At 49.9% G+C, this 22,983-nt stretch overlaps 1 protein-coding gene across 9 annotated transcripts in view; it reads right to left on the bottom strand.

Moving 5' to 3' along the window:
* LOC116953300 (synaptotagmin-like protein 1) overlaps nucleotides 1-21,476 on the bottom strand; it is an 84,139-nt gene extending 62,663 nt beyond the window's left edge. For 3 of the 9 annotated variants that reach the window (XM_076074945.1, XM_076074949.1, XM_076074946.1), the window contains exons 1-3: nucleotides 21,270-21,475; nucleotides 17,218-17,873; nucleotides 23-180 (exon numbers count right to left, since the gene is read on the bottom strand). In XM_076074945.1, coding sequence (XP_075931060.1) covers nucleotides 23-180; nucleotides 17,218-17,318 — 259 coding nt within the window. In that variant the 5' untranslated portion in view covers nucleotides 17,319-17,873; nucleotides 21,270-21,475. Of the gene's footprint in view, nucleotides 1-22; nucleotides 181-17,217; nucleotides 17,874-21,269 lie in introns of all 9 variants that reach the window. The other 6 variants (XM_076074947.1, XM_076074948.1, XM_076074950.1 and 3 more) reach the window with 6 other exon arrangements.
* Nucleotides 21,477-22,983: the final 1,507 nt, after the last annotated feature.

Raw genomic sequence — 22,983 nt, 5'->3', positions numbered from 1 at the left:
AGCCTGAGCAGAAGCGCCTCACCGCCTGGCCGTGGCGCCGACTTGCCCTTGCGCATGGACGCCCGCACCAGGTCGGAGCCGTGCAGCCGATCATCGTGCCTCTTGCCCTTCACCTCGTAGAACCACTCCCCCGTCAGCACCTTCAGCTTCTTCTCGTCCTCCACCTTCTGCTTGAGAATTCTGGGGGTGGCAGAGGGTGAGAGTGGAGGGGGGGGGAAGATGTGACAGTGTAAAGGAGAGTTGATGGTCAATGGGGTGGAAATGAGTGAGGAGACCCAGTTGGGGCGACGCAGGGGTAAGTGGGAGGAGAGGCTGGCAGCAGTGGACCGTGGGGTTAAATTGCAGGCAGGAGGACTCATTAACGCGAGTTATGGGGCCGCAGGCGGTGGAGGCGGTGCGGAGCTGTAAAGCGTCGCTGCGTCCTTTGGAGAGGACGTGCAGTTGCGAAGCTGCCTGGCGGCCGTTACAGCCTTAGAGCACTCGCAGGCCCGGCAAATAAACAAAACTCTGACCACCACACAGGTCTCTAACGCTGCCCGAGAATTCGTACAACACCCTTCGTCGCCCCACCGCTGGACGACTGCCTCCCCATTGTCGTGCGGGTCACGGCGGGGTTATTGGACCATACTTCACCACGCTGGTCAGTGCGGGTTTGTCAAGGTAAAGGCGGGGAAGCAATAAACGTGGGACCACAGAAGTATTGTAGCACGAGAGAGCACACTGTATTTTGCCACACTGCCCGCTGCTGTCCATCGCGTAGCCCCGGAAGCTCTGTCCAGGCTTAGGTTCTGCTTAGCTTCCCAGATGCGGCAAGATCCAGCTGCGTTCCGAGCCGTTTGGCAGTGGGCATAGTCCACCATCAGAAAATTAATAACGCTGCACAAAGCTTGAGCTGCGTGGTTTGGACGTTGCGGAGGGGGTTACGTGAAACTGTAATGTTCACTTACCGTACACGCGTCGGAGAACTCGAGTTATCTCGTGCGCACGCACGCAGCGTACGTTCACGATTTATATCCGGGAGGGAGATATAGGAGACCGCGCGCACCTAAACCCACCCAGGCTCAGTACCGCAGCCCAGCAATCATTTGAGCCTGCCCCCAATTAAGTTTCAGCTCGCCTGCAAACGGCCAAATTAGCAGCCCCGCGCACCTCCGGAAACCTGCCGGCAAGCAGTACGGTACCCCCCCCCCCCTCCTCCCACACGCCCACCATAATTTCACCGCGCTCGCAGCCGCGCGGGTATTATAACGCGTTCATCACGGCGCGCGCCGTTTGTTTTATTGACCGGGCCGTGCTGGAAATGAGTGATTATTTCATTTTGGTGGTGGAGGGTGGGGGGGCGAAAAAACAATTTGGCTCAAGGGCTTGGGATGGGGGGGGGTACGGAAGACCCGTGCACGATAGGAACCGCCTCGAGAGACAGCCACGGGCAGGAGGCTCACCTACCCTGGCAGCCCATTCCTCACCCACTACTTGCAGATTTACAACAATTGCCACATTTTAATGGCGCGGCATCGCTCATCACGGGCACAGAAGACGGATGCGAAACTGAATTTTTTATGATTTTCTTTGCAGATGCTCAGTATTTCGGGGAGCGGGGTTTGCGAGTACACGCGGAGTGAGCGAGCGACGGGGAGAGAGTGTTTCATCTCGCTCCGATTTCTTTCCGGAACCGGGAAGGGGGGTTGCAGAATGTTGGGTTAGTTGTAAGAAAAAAATATTTAAACCGCAAAATGAAATGGGACCCCACATGGATACACGTGTTCCCATTTGCAAATAATTCGCGCTACTTCGTCAAATATTGTTGGTGAGCAGCTCTCCAACGCAGCGGTGTGGCTGAAAGCAGTAACACGAATTGACACTGTCTTTTTTTTCGCAACAGCTTCATGAGCTGGCCGTGTCGGGTGGAGGAGGGCACACGACACACATTTCACTTCCAGACCCAAAATTCGATTACCAATTATAATTAGTTGATTTTCAGTGCTTTGTCAATGGGCAAAGGCCCTTCCCACGCCATCTCAATCGTCGGGTTTTTTTCTGACCATACTTCACCAAGATGGTCAGGGGAGGTGGTGAGTGGGGGGGGGTAGCAAGGACTGGTTCAGTGATTAATCACCAAGTGGAGATCTATGAAAAAAGAGCTTTATAGCTCATCGGATTTCTCCAGTATAAATAAATATTCTGAATCTGAAGTGGCAAAGGAGAGTGCATTAATGAGGCCAAATATTTACCAAGGAAGGCATTACCGACTCTCAAGTCTCTTCATAAAGTGGGTCCCGCTACATTGGGATGTTTGGCACATTCCATTAATGAGTGTTTGGCTTCCTGTCGGAGAAAAACCAGAGCTCATTATCGTGGTCCACCGATTCAAGTACTAACCAGGCTCGGAAGCTGCTTAGCTTCCAAGGTCTGCCGAGATCGGGGGACATTAAAGGTGATTTGGCCATTTAAATTCCAGAAGAGGGCCGTCCCTACCAACCAAATAAATGGCAAAAACAAGGAAATGTTTTAATGCCTGCGAATTACGTAAAAGAAATAGTATATTGCTATTCAATGCTCGTGAAGGTTAGTGAGACAAGATTATTGCCTCTGCCCCCCCCCCATCTCCATCTAAATCCGCACGCCAGGTGCTGATAATGTGGTGGGCGTATCCCGTGACTCGTTTAATTAATTGCATTAGCCACAGCTGGCCTGGGGATTTGAAAGAAAAAAGAAGCAGAGGTAGATTTATTTCCCTCTTCCCTCTCCGTTCCCTCGCGTGACATATCCTGAACCCATCGGTGATTAGCGGCAGCGGCGGGTGAAAGTGAGAGCTGCACGATGTTGCTGCACACTCCTGCTGCACGCTCTTGCTGCACACTGTTGTGGCACACTCTTGCTGCACACTGTTGCGGCACACTGTTGCTGCACGCTCCTGCTGCACGCTCCTGCTGCACACTGTTGCTGCACGCTCTTGCTGCACACTGTTGCTGCACCCTGTTGCTGCACGCTCTTGCTGCACTGTTGCTGCACGCTCCTTTTGCACGCTCCTGCTGCACGCTCCTGCTGCACGCTCTTGCTGCACGCTCTTGCTGCACGCTCTTGCTGCACAGTCCTGCTGCACGCTCCTGCTGCACGTTCTTGCTGCACGTTCTTGCTGCACACTGTTGCTGCACACTGTTGCTGCAATCTGTTGCTGCAACCTGTTGCTGCACGCTCCTGCTGCACGCTCCTGCTGCACACTATTGCTGCACACTATTGCTGCACCCTCCTGCTGCACACTATTGCTGCACACTCCTGCTGCACACTCCTGCTGCACACTCCTGCTGCACACTCCTGCTGCACGCTATTGCTGCACGCTATTGCTGCACGCTCCTGCTGCACGCTCCTGCTGCACGCTCCTGCTGCACAATCCTGCTGCACACTCCTGCTGCACACTATTGCTGCACGCTCCTGCTGCACGCTTCTGCTGCACACTGTTGCTGCACACTGTTGCTGCACACTGTTGCTGTACACCGTTGCTGCACGCTCCTGCTGCACGCGTATAGTCGTCGCTTTGTTTACTCTGTGCAAGCCCTCGTTGTATTTGTGTGTTTTTATGAACGATGAGATGTACCGTGGGTAAACCCACATGGGCGCACGTTTCACTCACCCCCTTCCCCACGCACTCCAGCCCTTAGTTGTTTATGTTCCGAGGAACCTTCACCGAGCGAGACACCAGCCGGGCTTAATAACCCCATCGTAACAAGGTCATGGTCACAGATAGCGTCTCTGGTGTGGCAGAGGGGAACCAGAGGAGAGAAATTGGCACAGACTGGGGAGCAGTTGGGCATTAGACGCGTGGACAATGCGCACCGTATAACCCCGCCAGTAGGACGGCTCGTGTGCCATGATTAGGGCAAACCAGCTCCCCTAATGAGATGCCTTTATGGGGGCTGGCCTTGCCCCCCTTCCCACACCGTCCCCCCCATCCCGCACCTTCAACAACACCAATCAAAACACGATCCGGGTTTGTTTTCTCATCGTTTCGTGTTCTATTCCTTCACGCAAACGCGGCGGTATTTTTTTTTTACGACCGGCGGGTGGCGGCGGTTTACAGGGTCAGACTTGGAACAAACAAAAGTGAATCCCGCCCGCCCGCCCGCCAACCAACTTTCGTCTCGTCGCGGCGGCTGTCGCACGTACAAAGCTTCAGACGCGCAATAGCAGCGAAGGCAGCGGGCGTTATCAGCCACGTCGCGTTGCAGCTTGCTCATTTCCCACAGTGGCGAAACGCAGACGACGATGCTGCGATGGACATCGGACCCTTCGCAAAGTGTGGCACCAACGTGATGTTTGAAAACCGACGCGAAGCGCGCTGATCAATACCGGTGCCATGTTCATTCACGTCGCGATAACGGGGCCAGAAGTGGTGGGGGGCAGATGAAACATTAAGCGAGGATCTCACCGAGCACTGGAGGAATTGCCTACAAGCGTGCGTGTGTGTGGTTTTCATACGCATATATAATTAAGTACAGCCCATTTTTGCCAATCAGCTTGTGACTGCAGGAAGGCCTTTCCACTCGGTGTTGGCCACGTGACCTATCCACGATATGTCAATCAAGCTGGTCGGTAATAACCTTGGCCCCTTAGCTGGATGCAGTGACCTTGTAAGTTGCCTGTTTAAAAAAAAAACTATTTTTGTTTTTTTCTTTAACGAAAACAACTCTGGTGGCATATTGCTTCACGGAATAGCTTTTCTGCAAGCAGTGGTAATTATAAAAACGGACAAGTGGAGAAGCCCCTTTTGTCAGTCCACTACTGGACAAAGGCCTCCCCCCCATTTCCCGTGGGTCATTTTGACCATACTTCACCAAGCCGGTCAGTGCTGGTCGGTGAAGGGTGAAGAGGGCTAAAGCACTGGATGAGATGTCACCGATGTGTTGGCCATGACCGGTAGCTGAACTCTTGTTCGCCGATATCATACCGCAGTGCTTTAGCCAATGTACCTTCCGCTCAGACCCCCTGTAAAATTTTAACATTTGCTATTAATCATGAAGCCCTCTATGAAAAGTGCACAATACCCAACTTTAGTGATGTTAGAGGTGGCAAAATATTCAATTACGTTTGCTTTATATTATTGGTTCTTTCGGTAAAGTCACGTAGAAGGGAAACAACAAAATAATAAAAATATAAAACAATAAAATTCTCACGACGTTTCGACTGCAACGCGAGCAATCATCATCATCATCAGGTGTGAAAACCACAGCCATGAGAAGTTGAGCGTGACACGCTGTGGCGCGCTGCACATACAGCAGCAGCACCGCGCCCCGCACATACAGCAGCAGCACCGCGCCCCGAGTTTCGCGCGTCCTTCCCCTTCCCATTGATTACACGCACAAAAAAATTACGGCCGTTCGTTTGGGCAATAATTGACTGCGTTAATTTACAGCAGCATTATTTAATAATCCGATAATTACGATTTAAACGCACTCGATAATAATAATGAAGAATATACACGTCAGAACCGAAATGTCCTTCGGTAAAAATGATTAACGCACTCGTCAAAAAATAACGATTAGCGCGTTAATCGTTTGATAACAAGGCGACAGTGGCCCTGAGTGATAGTTCGCCGACGAGGGGGCTGGGGGGGCTGGGGGCGCTGGGTGCTTGGTACGTTAACAGGCTGCCACGTGCGCTCGCTTACCGACCGCCAGCCGCCACCGCTCACCTGGGGGCAAGGGTGTGGCCTTCTCAACAGGGCACCCGTCGTCCGTGACACCGAAATTCGTGTTGGGGAAGCAAAGAAAAACAATCGTTGCCACGTCACCTTGTTGCATTTCCCACCGAATCAAGCCCCACCGGGTCAACAGTGGCTGGCCACGTCATTCCCTAAAGCCGGGGTGGTGGAGAAGGTCGCCTTGCATAGACACACAAAAAAAACGAAGACGTAGATCCCCCCTGTTTCCCCCCCCCCACCCCCTCCATAAGCAAGCAGCAGACTGTTGGGGTCAAGTGCTGCTAGCGAGCACCTATGACGGCTGGCATGGTACACGAGGGGGTGAGTGGCTGGAACGATGCACGAGGGAGGGAGTGGGTGGGTGGCCAGGACTACGCCCGGCCGTCTGTCTCGCTCCCCAGTGCTGATGTTTACACACCGCGCCAGGTACTCATTTAAGATCGAGCCGACCTCGGGATAGCCCAGAAGAAGTTATGATAATCGCTACCGATGTCGGCCTTGAATAAGCACGCGGGTCGCCGGGTTCGTAGTGATGTGTGCTAACCACAAAATTACCATTCACCACTACATATACACTAATAAACATCATACATACAACGCATATACTGAAGGACCAATAGGACTTTAATTTACCTTTGTCAAGCAACAACTCAAAAACTTGACTGGGCCTGGTTAGTGCTAGTAAGGGTGGCCACCAGGCCTTGCCAGGAGATAACACGAAAATAATTACGTCTCATACAGCATCGCTCATGCCAATTGCATCTCACAACACTCACAGTACAATAATCCTATGGATAATCACATCTAGGGATAAATCCTATCCATGTCAATTATCGAGTAAACAAACCCCGAATAAACAAAATCAATCAAATGGAATCAAAACAAAGGGTAATAGCAACAAAAAGTTCACTGCAGAGGTACAGAAAATCTCGCCTCCTACAAAGGTCTAGCGATCAGGTGCCCACACCAGCGAAGAACAATCATTAAACCAATTACATTTGTTTTACCAGGTAAGAGCCCTCCGAGCTATGTAGCTCTTTTCTTAGAAACGACCTGGCCACAAATGGATAGCTCCACGAAGTGGCTTGTCGCGTGGGAATTTATAGCGGTAGCTCAAAGACTCTTAAAGCGCGGTTCTCAACGTGAAGGGAAAAGCCGGCGGACTCGAAGGGAATGCACGCGACCACGGGGAGAGCGTGCAAACTCCAAATATACAGGCGCCAGGGTCGGGATCGAACCCTCCGACCTTCCGCGTACCAGGCGACGGAGCTAACATCTCGCCACCCCTTATTAGTTATCGGCGTACGAATGTGAGCTGTGGGCAAGGAGATGGCAGTGCCAAGTGTCGTCACCCCCGGTTGCTCCGGTTCCCTTCCACGTGAAGCGAAACTCTCATTAATCCCAAAATCGCCCACGGCGTTGCCACGTGGGAAATATTCCCATCTCGTACCCGATTAGTGCGGTTAGGAGTCTCGCGGCGATGGATGAACATCGTTTTTGCTCGCAATTTCAGAGCGGTTTGGAGTTTGCGTTACCCACAGTACATTCTCAGTGGTGGCTTTTTGTTTCTATGACAACCGCGTGGCTTCATGGGGAATTTCTGAGGCTTGCAGAGGTTGGAAAAAATTTGGGAGGATAATTTGACCTACCGCAGAGGATTTTTATGTGGTTGTGTGTGCTGTACGTTAATGAAAATAGTATACACTACTTAAGTGCCTTTCGCCCGGAGAACACAAGACGTTGTACAAAATACACACATGCAGGCACTCAGACCAATTAGATGCGACCACAACAAAAAAATTATTCAAGAATAAGGAAAAACAATGCCTTAAAAATTATTTTCGTCGAAAGGCTCAATTTTCAACTAAGGCGGGGGAGCCAGCAGAGTGAGCAGCCAGTGGAAGTGAATTCAACAGCCGAGGGGGGGTTGTGTTTATTGGGTCGTACCACATGACACTCGTTCATGACGTCTGACGTTTCGCTCTCCGTGCCTGGAGCAATTCGGTTCCATTTGATAGCTTACAGCACGTACAGCGAACAGCGCGCGATACAACCCCTATCGAACGCATCGCCGAGATCGTCTCTATCCCTCCGGTGTCATCCCCATAACTGGGGGGAGGTGGTGGGGGGGGGGGCGGGGGGGGCGGTGCTGAAGCACTTGACAGCTGCTTTCCAACCCCGCTGTGATCTTTAGCATCTTCTCTCGCGGACGGTCCCGTGACACTGCCGGCGCCGTTCCCACCGCCCGATCCCTCGCTTCCTTCCTCTTCCCCTTTCATTCCAGAACCCCCCCGCCCCCACCCCCCGCCGCACGAGATCACGCGACCCAACGAGAAAGCACCCCCCCCCCCCTCCCGCCTGGTGCGGTGGTCCGCTCGCGTGAACAGAGCGCACGGGAGCCTCCTTTTGGCGTCGACCGGACGAGGACGGCGTCTCCCCCCCCCCCAACCCCCCCCCGCCACCAGCCCCCCCCCCCCCTTCTCCAGGGGAGCTCGGCGAGTTAATTTCGTCTGTCCTCTCCGTACACGAAAAGAGGATGGGGGCGTGGGGGGACAGCTTGAGCTGAGAGGGCAAGGACTTGCGATGTCTCACTGATTACCTGTATTGGCCAAGTTGGGGGGGGGGGGGCGAGGATGGTGGGTGGAGGAGAAACCGGGCCATTGGGAGGTGGAGCTACCTACGTGGCCTACCGTAAACACACTTCCCTTGGAGCTTGCCAGAAAAGCATAATGACCGCAGTTTTTTTATTTTAGTTTTTTTTTTATGACTTAAATGGGACCCGGTCGGGGTGCCATAATAAAGAGTATACCCTCGGCGCCAGTTTGTCTGCGGACAAACTCTCATCCGACAGGGCACGGCAGGCGCATCAAAAGACGTTTCACTTCAATTACTCGTCGCATTCACCGAAAGGAACCGCGTGCCGTCTAAGTAAGGACATGGATTCGCACTTACGGGGTGCTTAAAAACGATTCTGCAATTAGAAGTGCCTCGCGTCACATGTCATCGATTCAAGTGCCCTGGTTGTAAGTTTGGCCTAGGGAACCCCCCCCCCCCCCCGGTGCCATCTCTCTCTGTGTGGCACAAAGTGAATGCCAGCGCCGGGCTGCAAGCGGGCATTGGATTGCCGGTAGGGGGCAGGCCAATGCCAGATTTTCCCAATTAAGCACTCGTTTTGATTCGTGCCCCTTTTGGTGGCGAAAAGCCGAGCAGCATGGTGGCACACGCCTGCGATCCACAGCTTTGGAGGCAGGGGTTGGTAGATCAAGAAGAGATTTGTTACACTTGTAAACCTGCTTGGCTGCGAGGTGCGCAGAAGGTGGCAGAACAGCGAGCGTGTTCACGAACACCCGTTTGTGCTGACGTTTGCGTGGAGTTTCTCCGGGCACTACGGTTCATTTTCACGAGTAGAAACTGAACGGCCTCGAGGAGGGATTGGCGACTCATTGATGCTTTTCCTGGATAAACAAAATCATTATGGTTAAAAAGGCAAATGGTAAAATATACAATTGCAGCACCCTCCTGTTAAAGAGTCTGGGTGACGATGTGGCCTTCAAGGATAAATTACATGATGATGTTATTGGTAGGCCTATAACTCAACTGCATTCAGTAGTGGCTTCAGCAGTCTCCCCCTTTCGGGCCCTTGAAAACACCTCCTGGCTCACTGCGAGGCAAAATTATTTGCCGATGCCGCCGCCGCTGCTGCTGCTGCTGCGTTGGCAGTGGTGCAATAACACAACAACAGAAACAACCTCGCATCTGTCAATAATGCTGTGGGGCCTTAGGAGAAAAAAAAAGATATCCATCATAGGTGACGTTATGGGCAATGACTCTTCTTCGCAGCACATTGGGATATGAAGGAACTGATTTTAGTGTTTAGTTTGCCGTCCTTCCCCCGCACCTCCGATTAGCACTGTTGGCTACGTAGGGTGCGACATAAGTTCATTCTGAGAAGGTGACATCACCATTCGTATTCGGCTAATTATTTCATTATTACCCTTGGTGTTTTTTTTACTGTGCCGCGGTGTCTTGGGCCCATCCCTCCCTCTCTCTCTCCGAGCCTTGGGCATACCAGTGAACGAGGTGGGGAGGTCTATACGTGGCGTCTGACCGGTTTACGCGTTTAAGCTGTTTGCCTAGCGTGTACAGTAGGATGACAGCACAGCAAGACTCGAGTTCGGGATGCTCCGACGGAGACATCTGAACACAGAGTATCAGAAGCGCCACTGTGAATTCATCATGCACATTCAATTATCGCTCACTCACAGGCTAAGTCCCGCGCTCAACACGGCTCCTGCAATATCCATCCAGCGGAATCATTACTCCCACAAGCTCCAGATCAATTTGCCCTGAATGTGCCCCGATGTCACCCGATTCCCGATGCTTAGCCGGGTTTGAGCCTGGTTAGGACTTGGATGGGTATCCACCAGGGCTTGCCAGGCGTCGTAGGTATTGGCCTGCCTGAGGTTTGGCCAGGAGATGGCATCATTGTGTATCCACTTCCCTGTGTACGTGGTGGTGTTTTTTTTTCTTCTTAACTAGGCACTTTGGGTTCCCCTCTCACGTGAAGCCAAATTCTCATCTATGGAACTCGTCAAACATCGGAATGCAGGACGCTCCTGAGAAAAAGAGAGCCCTGAGAGTCGGTGAGGCTTTCCCGAATGCATAATTGTCGTTATTACTGTCATCCATGGCTGTGTCACGTATCGCCCACTCCAACTATTCCCCTCTACACCCTTCCCAAACCCCTCGCTTACAATTTCAGGACCACACAGAATGCCACTGCCTCACTGCCGCACCCACTCCCCTAAATGTGACCACCTCACGCCCAATAACCAAGCCCCTCCACTGCCTCCCAATCCAGTCCCGGATCGACTAGGAGATCGTAGTTTAACACGTCGGCGTTGAGCGAATATTCTGGCAAATTGCCCGATGATGCCGGCTCTAATTACCAGCGACACGATGTACCCAAATAGTAAATGTTGTGGATTCACTCTTCAACACGCCGGTGGGCCGAAGTAGTAACATCATGAATCCACGATGTTTTGTAATGTTATGGTCAATTAAAAAAAAAATTCACACTGCAATAAAAATATTCGGAACTAGTTTTGTCTATGGGGAGTTCTGCCATCACGAAAATGGATTACACAATGCTCTTGTATGGCAGAGAGTTACGTTTGACCTGTTTTACAAGAGTTTATGAGTTTATTGCAAGTTATGAGCCGGGAGGGGGGGGAGAGTGGCTGAGGCCATCATTCATGCAATAGAAACGAGTAACACTTTGCAAAGAAGTCAAACAGTGTGGGATGGTTCTATGGATAGACTCGCCCCCTGCCATAGGAATGTGGAAATTCCACCTCTGGTCTGGTTTGCAAACAGGAGATGTGGAAATATGTATGCGCAGAAAAAAACAAATCCAGGCTTTATATACATTTATTTAAAACAGCCAATTAAACATTAGTGAACGTTATCTCCATTATTGCAGATGTTATTATCTCTCGTGATGTAACCTCAGCTAACCTCTTTTAACAGAAGCCAAGGTAGTTACGTTTTGTAAAAATCAGTTTCTCTACACATACACACACGCACACACGTTAATTAAAACCCAGCAAAACTGTTAATTAACAGGCACTGTGTGACGTTTCACACTACCATTGCAAAACCTTATTAGACCATTCTTAGTTTTAATATGATTGTCATATAAATTACAATATATTTATTACAATTATAAATAATTATTAATTATAATGTAGAATTATTACAATATATTTATTACAATTATAAATAATTATTAATTATAATGTATAATTATTACAATATATTTATTACAATTATAAATAATTATTAATTATGATGTATCCAGGTCCGACAGTGGTTTAACGGTCAGCAGCGCACCGAGACTCGCGATCCAGAGGTCACCGGTTTGATTCGATCGTCCGGCAGGGCGGTTGAGACACCCGGCGCCAGTTTCTCAAATCCCACCCGCCAATCCCCTCTGTCTGCCCAGCAGCATAGATGGGGGTTAACCACCCGTCCGGTAGGTCGTGTGTGATGGGGTAAAGTGTGGGTACGCCCATCTCTTTTAAGTCATCCGGCCAGTGTGCTGGAATAGGCCAACAAAATCCACGAGATGGGTCCTCTCGAACCCACTCGAGTGAAGGCCCTCGCAACAGCAGCGGTGGTGGTGGGAACAAGAAAGTGCAGGGCTGCACGCCTTTCTCTTCATATCTACCGTGGGTATTTCAATAATACGCATGAGCAAATGCGTGATTGTATCTGGAGCAGTGGAAGATTCCTGTCAAAATACGTAATAATGTCATGACAATCTACAGCCCTAAATCAATGCAATGCTGGATGAAGGCCTCCCAACGTCTCGGTAATGACGCTTATTTCACCATACTTCACCACGCTGGTCAGTGCAGGTTGACAGAGTGGTGGGGGGTGGGGGGGCAGTGCTCAGCACCGGTTCAGATATCGCTCGTCAATGACGTTAACCTCAATCGAGAATCCAGCTCAGGTCACTGGGGTCACAGTACAGCCCTCTAACCACTGCGACCACATCCCTGCATTAGCATTGTTATTAACAACAGTACGGTTGATTTCATAGCCCTGAAACGCAGTACAGTTAATTTAACGGGCTTAAATGCTTTATCAATTATATTCACCATTCAGGGTTATAACGTGTAATTACCTCATTGATAAAACACTGCATCACCATTGCTTGTGCGTTCCTCGCCCCGGTACAAACTCTCAACGCTGGAGCAATTTCCCAAGCGCTGAACAAATACCCACGAGACCAGTTCGCCTGCATAGCCCACGTTGAAAATCTTGCCAACGGCTCAGCAGTGACCTGGTCAGAAGACATCGAACCCCACACCACACCCGTGCCGTCTTTAACAGAATGTTGGAGCAAGTGCTGTGTTAACAAGCAGCACACACACCTGTGAAGGCCGGCATGTCACACCAGGTGGGCGGGGTGGCCAACACCACGCACGACCGCCTTTGTCTCCCCCCGGTGCCAATTTTTTTTTTTTTACTCGTCGTAACGGAGACTCGTTTTAACCGCTGAGTCGACCTCGAGGAGGTCCAGCGCCGGATCGAATATTCGCCGCCGAGCGGGAATCAAACTCGGGTCGCCGGGTTCGTAGCACAGCGCGTGGACCGCTCCACCGCAGCTCCCCCCCCCCCCCCCACTTATCTTTGTCCAACAAAACACATTTACGGACGAGCAAATGCTGCTGGAGATGATGCCCACCATGAAAGTGAATTTCCTTCCTGCAAATGTCATCCTTACAGCCCTTTGTCGTCCACTGCCGGACGAAGGCAGCCCCACGCCGTTGTCAGTCATCGCGGTTGTATTGACCATACTTCGCCATGCTTGTCAGCGAGTTGAAGGGGGGAGAGGGTGGAGGTGGTGGTGGTGGTGGGGTTATGGGACTGGTTCAAATATCTCTCGCCACCGATGTGAGCCGTAGCCGGGCACCGTACTCGGGTCATTGCAGTGGGCCGACCACTATAAACTATAAAAGGGAAAAAAAACCTCTTGGTATGCTGGAGTTTATATTCGTTAACAGGGTCTACGTCAGGCGGGTGCTGGGCTGGGTCCTACACCGTCAAATATCCCTTCGGGCCCTCCACTGTCTGTAGCAATGAATCAGCGTCACGGTGCCCCCCCCCCCCCCAACACACACAGCAGCTCTACTGCCCCCCCCTGCCCCCCCCCATTCGAGAGGAGCTGGAGTCAGGCCCGTAGCGAAAGAACAAGAGCAACACGACTGTCGGGACGCACGATCAGCTGCCCTGCTGGTTTGCAGGATCATCAGCAGCACGAGCAATGCTCAATCCACTGCTGGACTAAGGCCTCCGCAAGCCACCTCTCTGGATCCTGCGATACAACAATCCACCCAGCCGGGCCCCCTGCTGCAACACACGGGCTTATCCCATCGCTCCATCTCCTCAACGACTTCTCCCACTCGGACACGTCCCATCCCTTGGCTGCCGCTCCGTCGTATCTTACATGTGCGTCATCGGAACAGAATTGGAAGAAAAACTATCATAAAATATCTACATCGGTACGTCTTTAGGTTCGCAGACGAACCCGAGGCTCGCACAAGCGCATGCGGGGAGGGCGTGGCGCAGTTTGGCACCAGCTGTCGGAGTGCGATCGTGCCGCTACGATTCTCTAGGCCGAGTACAACGTCTTTAACAACAATGGTGCTACGCCGCTCTAAATAAATTAACACCGAGCCGCTTACGTGTTCCGAGATTCAGCGGTGAATGGAACATCCACTCCGCAACCTGCAGAAGTCTCGGAAAGGGTTAAGAAGATGGGAATGGAAGACGCAAGTTGCCGCAGCTGCTCGCAATCCGAGCGTGGCCCTGCTGGGTTGGACTGCAGGCTGAGCACTTCTTTCCTCGAGTTTCTGCTCCACCACTGAAGATAAAGCGTGGCGAAAGCTCGAGAGGAGATGTGCTCAACACGCGGCTCCAGCCGGAGAACCGCACCAAGGATTAATATGAAAAGTGTGCCGTTACGTTTTTTGAAAGTTTGGGTGAGAGCGATTCTACATTTTTGGGATTAGGTTAAGAATTTTAAACACGCGCGACGTCCCATCTTTGCGAAGCCGCTCGCAATCCGAGCGTGGTCCTTCTGGGTTGGGCTGCGAGCTGAGCATTTCTTCCCTCGTGTTTTAATTCCACCCGTGAAGATGCCTGCAGCCGTAGCGCGTGGCGAAAGCTCCAGAGGAGATATGCTCAACACGCGACTCAACCAAGGAGAACCGCACCAAGGGTTACGATGAAAAGTCTCCGGTTATGGTTTTACAGTTTTGCTTGCGAGTGATTCACATTTTTAGGGTTAGGTTATAAATTTTAAACAGCGCCACGTCCCCTCTTGCGAAACATGTCAGACGGGATCGATTAAAGATGACTCCATCGCAGGTTGGGTGGAGTGGTGTGGCGCAGTGGTGAGCGCACTGTGCTACGAATCCGGCTTCTTCGGTTCAATTCCACGGCTGTCCATGATTGGCAAGCGATATCGGAAACCGGTTAACAACAGCAGGCTGTTTCAGAAATAATGCCTCGCATTAACTGCAAGATGCATTGACCAACTGACGACGGCCAAACTGGCTCACACTCGCACTCGCTGGCCACCCAACTTCCTGTAGGATCAGCTACAATCTGCACTACCATCTGATTTTTCATACCATTTGTAAAATACATTGATAAAACAAGAAAGATACCCTGTATAGCCTTAACAGACTGTAGGAGCAAGTGCTGTTAGCGAGTAGCACCTATCAAGGCCGGCACGGCACACGAAGGGGTGGGTGGTCAGCACCATGCCTGGCCACATTCGTCTCCCTAGTGCAGATGTTTATACACATCACCAGGTACTCATTTGAGGCCGAGTCGACCTAGGAGAGGCCTAGGACCGGTTCGGATAATCGTCACTGGTGTCGACCGTGAATGGGAATCGAACCCGGCTCACAGGGTTCTTAGAGCAGTGTGCTAACCGCTGTTCCACCGTTCCCCACATTTCCAACAAAGACAAAGATAAAGATCCCCCGTATAGCCTTAACAGACTGTAGGGGAAAGTGCTGTTAGCGAGCACCTATGAAGGCCGGAACGGTACACGAGGGGGTGGTTGGCCAGCACCACGCCTGACCGCCTTAGTCTCCCCAGTGGTTCAGATAATCGTCAATGGTGTTGGCCGTGAGCGGGAATCGACCCGGGTCGCCAGGTTCATAGCGCAGCGCGCTAATCGCTACACTACCGCTCCACACACACACACATACAACTCACTCTTGTCACTTAAAAAAAATGTTAGTAATTTGTTTGCATTTTCTTTCCAATGGTGCCATCGAGTCATGTCAACAAAATACCGAGACATCGCACTCCCCGGCGTTTACATTCCTCCTCGAAGACACCTGGGTGGTGTAGCCGTCAACCGCATGAGAACATCAACAGCAGGCCAATGCGCACCGCATATCCGTCACGAACGGAAATTCAAAGACTCAAAACGTAGTCATGCGATTGTGGCCATGCAAGTTGAACTTTGAATCCAAATAATAAATCCATAGGGGACTCGGAGATACATGGAGACACACAGATCAAAGAGAGCTACGCAGAGATACATCAAGACAAGCCACAGTCATGCGGTTGTGGCCATTCAACCCAAACTATGGACCATATCGTAAACCACTATAGTCTGCGTTCCTTCAACAGAGGAACAGCAACTCTACACGAACTCTTTCCAGAAGCCCTCTCATCGTGGCCAGAAGACCTTGACATTGGCATTGAGCTCCTCAACCATCTTGCTGTCATCATTTGCAACGAATAGAACAAAATCATTCTGCAATGGAAACTCTCACCAAGTAGTTTCAGAGAGTAGTGCATCACCCTGCTTTTTCCCCATGCTTGGGGGTGCACTTCCACACACTCCCTGCTACAGAGAGCGACAATCGTCGCATGGCAATCACACCATTGTTTTAATGCTCAGAGCTGGAAATAGCTGAATTCATAGAATTAGAAAAACAATACAATTGGAAATGTTTTGTTGTTGTGCAGTCATTATTGGCCAAGCTGAGACTATTGGCTCACGACACTAGAGAATGCAGTTTGAATCACAGCCAGTTGAATCGCAGATCAGAACCCAGCAGCTCAGATCTAACCTGGGGTGCAAGGGTGGTGAGATGTTAGACGTCAGCTACCTCGCCTGGTAAACAGGAGAGGTCTTGGGTTTGATCCCAACCCTTGACGCCTGTATATTTGGAGCTTGCGTATCTCTCTCCCAGTGGTGGCGAGGATTTTTCTCTGGGTCATCCTCCGGTTTCCCCCTCCACATTTTAGAATCAACATGCGTTTAGATTTGGCTACTATAAATTTCCACATGATAAGCCACTTCGTTGAGCTATCATTTGTGGCCAGGTGACTTCTGAAAAAGAGCTCTATTGCTCAGTGGGCCTTACCTGGTAAAATACAAAATTAAAGTTAACCTCTGAGCCACCCAACCAACTCAACAGCTGTTAATATAACATACAGCACCCTGCAACTCACTACACTAGAGAACACAGATTAGTCCATGGGCGAGACCAGACATTTATACCACCTAAGGTAGAAAAGGAAGTACAAATTTATTTACATGGCTAACTCAATAACCCACTCATTTAAAATGGTTATCACGTAATTCACAGTTTTTTGGGCCACATCAAGAAAGCAGAGCCACTAAAGCTACGCCACCTCGGGTGACCCAGACAAGCACAATGCCTGTTCTGGGCTCGTGGACTAGTTCAACCACGGGCGGCTGAAACCTGGATTCAAACCCAGGATACCAGTGCTCTGACCCCTCAGCCAGCCGGCCACCTCATAATTGGTCAACTTCTGCTAAAATGCAAATCCTGGAATGGGGTGTATCCAATGCAGGGGATAAGGGTGGAACAGAGTCGCGTTAGCCATAGTGAGAGTCACTTCAATATTGTATACTTTATGGTACAGCTGAAGGGCGTGGGAGCTGCAGTACTCACTTGCAGCGGTCTTCCTCCTTCTGCTTGAGGTCTGCATCCCGTTTGAGCACATTCAGGATGGCCCTTTGTTCTTCCTCCGTCAAGTAACTGAGGTCCAGCATTTTGTCGCAGGGATAGGTCCAATCTGTGTGTGTGTGTGGGAAAGCCTCCTTTCCTCCCTCACTGGTCACCAACTCGCTCGCACGTCGGTTAAATATTTTATTCTTTACTGATGTATGTTAACATTAGACAACCGCCAATTTTCGAAGTGCCCTTTGAGTAAATCTACTTTGTAAACAGCCAGTGTCGTTTCGTAATGTAGTCCTACGATGCGCAACTTTGAAAAATACTGCGACCTCCGTGCCGAAGCTGCCCGTGGCTTGGGCGAGTCACCCGGTTTTAAAAGGTGGGGTCCAGACGTGTCACATAGTCTGCGTGACTAAGTGCTTGGCAAGGAAAAACGAGCATCACAACTTTGTATTTTCACCACATCTTCAAAACGCAGCTAATGCAGCAGTTGAAAGCTTAAAAAAAAGTAAGACGTCGAATCGACGGGAGCCCCTGTGTGTTCTGAATGATCCTATCGCCGTGTTTGTCAACGCATGCTCTGTTGAACTCTTGCCGAAGATCACCGCACGTGCCGTCGCCGGATTGTCAGGCCAAGCGAGGTGGGTGTTCTGGAAAAGAAATGAAACTTTTAAAAATGAGTGCAAGCAGACATGTCAACCAACGATGTACACACGTGGAACTCGTAAGGCATACAAAGACAAAGATCACCCGTATAGCCTTAACATAATATTGGGGAAAGTGCTGTTCGAAAGTACATGTGAAGACAAGCGCTGCACATGACGGGGGTGGGTTGGCCAGCACCATGCCCGGTTTAAGACAAACTTTGCACGAATCGCTTCGAGATGTTTTTTTTTATTATTAAATGTTGCGTTATGTTTTTACGACACTAGGCTTTTTTTCCAGCAAAGCATTAAAGTACATGCCAGCGTACAAGCCCTGAGTGTTCTACTGTAAACCTACAGGCTGGTGGCTTAAAACGAATTTGTGTTTTGTCTCCTTTCATATTTCCTTAATTGTTTTCTCCAGTTGTATCCCAAACATGTTACTGGTATCGTGCCACGAGATGACGATCCATTTGGATCTCTTACAGGGCATTGCAACCCCTCCGTATAGCAAAATACAGCCCATAAAAAGCAGATATCATCACATCGTAGGGGGGTGCTTTCCCAACCTATTCCAAGACAGTCAACCAATATTTGTAATTGTCAGAGATAGAATATGAGAAATGTAAGTTTGGAACCCAAATTCATCGTGATAACTTTTGTACAGGCATTTGTCAAGTAGCTGAGGCCAATCAACTTACAATGAGAACCCACTTTAATCACAAGCCTGGATTTAAAGCTAGGATCTCAGCGGCGACGACTCATTGCCCTGGCCTCTCTGCCAGCCGACTACCACAATAAATATATTTATATAGTATTGTTATGTTGAAAGATGAATTAATAATTGTATTATCCATAATGCTCAACAATACATAATTCTATACAGCATTGTTTTTTTTTGTGAAAACAGGACTCCCATCGTCATGAAGAGTGATTGCTCTTGCAAAACAATATTTGGCAATCCAGCAGTATTTGTTTAACAGGACCGACCCTGTTGATGAGACCCCTAAAAAGTAAAAACCCAGTCCACAGTTTGCTTGTTTAAACCAATACTTCTGGCTAACATTGTTCTGGAAAGTCGCTTGACTCACAGTCGAACATTTTTTTATTTTAATTTGGGCCAAATCAACGACACATTACATTTCATAATTAAAGTCCCCATTTTTATCTAATCGTTGACAAGTCCGAATCGTTTACAAGTCAGGTGATTCACCACGTTAAGTCAGAAGCATCAACAACTCAGGACAGGAATCTAAAAAAAAATCAAGCCAAGACAGCAACATTCTTTGCTTCGAGTCAAACCCTCCCTGAAGGAGCAAAAGATTAATTAAACCAGCCCAACCAGTTTAAAATCTCGCTCTCGGGCCGTGTTTGAACAAGACTATGCTGTTTTAAGAGTGTACATTGGTTACCAGTATTACAACGTTAAATTTATGCGGCTCGGGAAGGGGGGGGGGGTATTTTAAACACGTTCGAGTAAAAGACGTTGCCAATTTTACCCTGAACCTCGCCAAACAAATTAAACTGTTCGCCTTTTGACGTTCTCTGGTCTGACACTGGTGAGACTTGGCCCGAAAGAAGGCCGTCTCTCGTGGAGGCCAATCTTGGAGGAAACCCATACAGAACAGAGGGAGAACATACGAAATCCACCCAAAAAGACACCCGAGTTGAGACTTAACTAAAAATAAGTAAAAACTAAAACTGGTGTCGAGTCATTTTATTTATAATTTGGCACATCGGTTCGTCACGTGACAACTTTATTCATTGGCTGTGTCGGGTGGAGGAGAGTTCACGACACACATTTTTTTACTTACGCGATTTGACACGGAAAAATACATAATGAAGGCCAATCAGTTTCATAGACAATGCATATATTATCAGAGCATGTTTGTTTACATGTTCACCATAAGCGCTGTGTGTGGTCAATGCAGACTTGATTCCTTGCAAAAGGTAATCAATCTATTTGGTGGTTGAACATCTTATCACCTCCTGTTTTATTGCCAGAATGAGTAAAAGCAATTTCTTGTTTTTTCCCCATAACTAAACTTCCAGGACGCAACACAGAATGAAGGCGACTGTCGGGGAGCAGGTTTGGGGGGGGGGGGGTGGGCTTAATGTGCCACGTATTGCCATACCCGAGAATAGAATCGGCTGCCACCTAGCCAGCGAGAGGGTGGGTGGGGTGGGCTTAATTCCACCCGCTGTATTATAGTTGTCGTAGTCATTGCGATTATAGCAAAGCCAACACGAAGCCAGAATTAATGTCAAGCCCAAGCCAGGCCAGGCCATTCACGCAAATAATGGCACTGCATTCCGAGCGATTGCTTCAAGGAGGTCTCAACCCGCATCCCACCACCATGCATGGCCAGGTAATGAGCTTCCCCCTTCTGGGCATGGCTCATTTGTACAACGCAGCTTTTAGCAATCCGCGTGTGGAACGTTTTGGTGAAGGGAATGAGGTGACATTAAGCAACATTTCGGGTGATCAGTGAACCAACGCCCTGTTGACACGCTGGAGTAACTAACCCCCTTTAAAAATGATGTACTCATTGTACGGCGCATTTCGTATGTTTTAGTTTTGCTCGTGTGTAGTAGTAGTTGTAAAGCAATAAACACACGTACAGTAGTTTTCTGTTTTTTTATTATTTTCTTTGAACCTACCTACGCGACTTTACCGAAAGAACCAATAATATGCATGTACAGTATACACACATGTAGCATACGTGCTTAACTTTGTAACTACGATACTATGCAAACGCCTCACAAAGGTAGACGCATCACGGCGACTGACCACAGTTGCAATGTGAATATTTTGCCATTTGCACCGTCACACATTCAATGTTTTTGTGACGAAATACTTTGTATACCGCCGTGAAGACAACATTGTCTGCAGTGTTTAGATGTACTGGTACACAGATTAAACTCACCCTCGGCGTCAACTATTAACGTATCTCTTTGAACACAGAATGAAACATAAGCTTTCCGAGCCCCTCCCCCGTCCCAAAAATAAATCGTAACTTTTGTGCGATAACATTTTAAATTAACTCGACTCCAGTCACACGGCAACACAACGTAACAGCACGCTCAAAGCGAACTATTCAATCTGTGTATGAAAATTATTAGGAAAACGTTGCAATTTTTTTTACCCTTTACCGGCACTAAAACAGGTGTTAAGGGTGTTCAAACACCAAATATATACACCGACCATTGCAGGGCATCAAAGTCTGCATTTAAGCGCACGCACTTGCGCACAAAACACGCACACACCAACCAACAATGATTCCACGACCCCGAACATTTTTTTTTTAAAAGCGTCGAACGATTAACCCCGCCGTTGATGCAGACAGCAGCAAGCCTTCATCAACAGTCGTGTGTAGGGTTAGTAGTGGTGGTGGTACTCACGCGGTTTGCTTTGCTGCTGCTGCTGGGAACGGAGCGAGCTTGTGGCTGGGCAAGTGGTGGAAGAGCCACACGGGAACGAGATCCACAGAGACCCGCCGCCGCCGTCACCTACAGCAACTTTTACAGCTCCCCCGGAAGGCGGATGCCTTGAATGTGCCAAACCTCGGCCACCTCCCCAACCAAGCCCTTCCCCCCCCCCATTGGCTTTGAGGCATCATGAATATGAGCCGCCGGTGACGACAAACCACGCTGTGACAGAGCGCTGTGTGGTGGGAGTTTTGTTGCTGCGTGCCACGCGTGGGGAGCGGTAGTGTAGTGGTTAGCGCTACGGACCCGGGGCGACGCGAGTTCGAGTGACGCTCACCTGGCAAGCACCGGTGACGATTATCTGAACCGGTCTTGGGCCTCCCCCTAGGTCGACTCGGCCTCAAATGAGTAGCCGGTGCGATTTTTAAACATCGCCAATGGGGGAGACAAAGGCGGCCGGGAAATGCAGTTAGCGAGAACCTTATGAAGGCCGGCACGGCACGTGAGCGGGTGGGTGGCCAACACCACGCCCGACCGCCTTTGTCTCCCCAGCGGCGATGTGCGCACACAACGCCAGGTACTCATTTGAGGCTGAGTCGACCTAGGGAAGGTCCATGACCTCGCCTAGAAACCAGCGCTGAGCGCGACACGAGGCGGGACGTTCGGATGAAACATCAAAACACTGCCCCTAAGTTGGCGTGCTGAGAGAGCTATGCGCGTGTTAAGAGAACGCGCGCGTTAATCCACGATGGAGCAGGGGATGATGAGTGCCTTGTGTTGCTCGGCGCATCAGCTGCCTCCCCGAGTAAGCAGCAGCAGCACGTGTGTTATCAGGACTCATCCAAGAGCGAGGCTTGAGTGTGGGTTGATGAAGTGTTGGAGGAGCTGAAGGATCGTTTCCGATGCAACTCGCCACTTAACGTCAGCCGTGGCAGGGAATCGAGCTCACAGCACCCACTCGCATGTCAAACTTTGCCAACGCATTCAAATGAACTGAGAGAGCGAACCGTGTTATTGTTGCTGTTGTGTGCGCCGTGTTTGTTGTGCTCTGGTGGCGAAGCGTGTGGCACGTGACACCCGTGAACTACAGCAGCTGCCTCTCTGCGTAATCAGCAGCACGTGTGTTTTAAGCTTAATGGACTAATCCACGAGGGGGGCTTCGTGTGGTTTGATGAGGTGTTGGAGGAGAGGAGCTCAGGATAGTTTCAGATGCAACTCGCCACTTAACGTCAGCCGTGGCAGGGAATCGAACTCACGTTTTTTTTTTTTTGCCGGGTTCACAACACGGTGCGCTAACTGCAGTGCCACCACTCCACCGAATGCTCATTGTATAACATACTTGAACGTCCCATCCGACCTGCAGCACTTGTCACGTTTAAAGTGTCGAGGTCCATGGAAAGTTCGTGAAAATTTAAGTGCGTAAAAAAAGACCCGTTCAGATATCAGGTCTGCATGTTGCTGCACATGCTTAATTCTAATGATCTCATTAAAGTTTTATACATATAAAGTGGTCGGTCTGGTTAAACGTGTCACGCCCGCCAGCTTACGGAACGCGATGAAAACGTCTCTCCCCCGCTCCTTTTAATGAGCGTTTTGAATAAAACGTGGGTTATTTAGTAACCTGCCGTTATCGTCACCGCCAATTAAAACTGCAATACGAGCTCAGTCAGGTATGTTGATAAAGACG

This window comes from Petromyzon marinus, chromosome 51 (genome assembly GCF_048934315.1).
Source record: "Petromyzon marinus isolate PM22_M1 ecotype Great Lakes invasive population chromosome 51, UKy_Petmar_22M1.pri1.0, whole genome shotgun sequence".
NCBI classification, from domain to species: Eukaryota; Metazoa; Chordata; class Hyperoartia; order Petromyzontiformes; family Petromyzontidae; genus Petromyzon; species Petromyzon marinus.
This window is presented reverse-complemented; position numbering and strand designations above follow the sequence as displayed.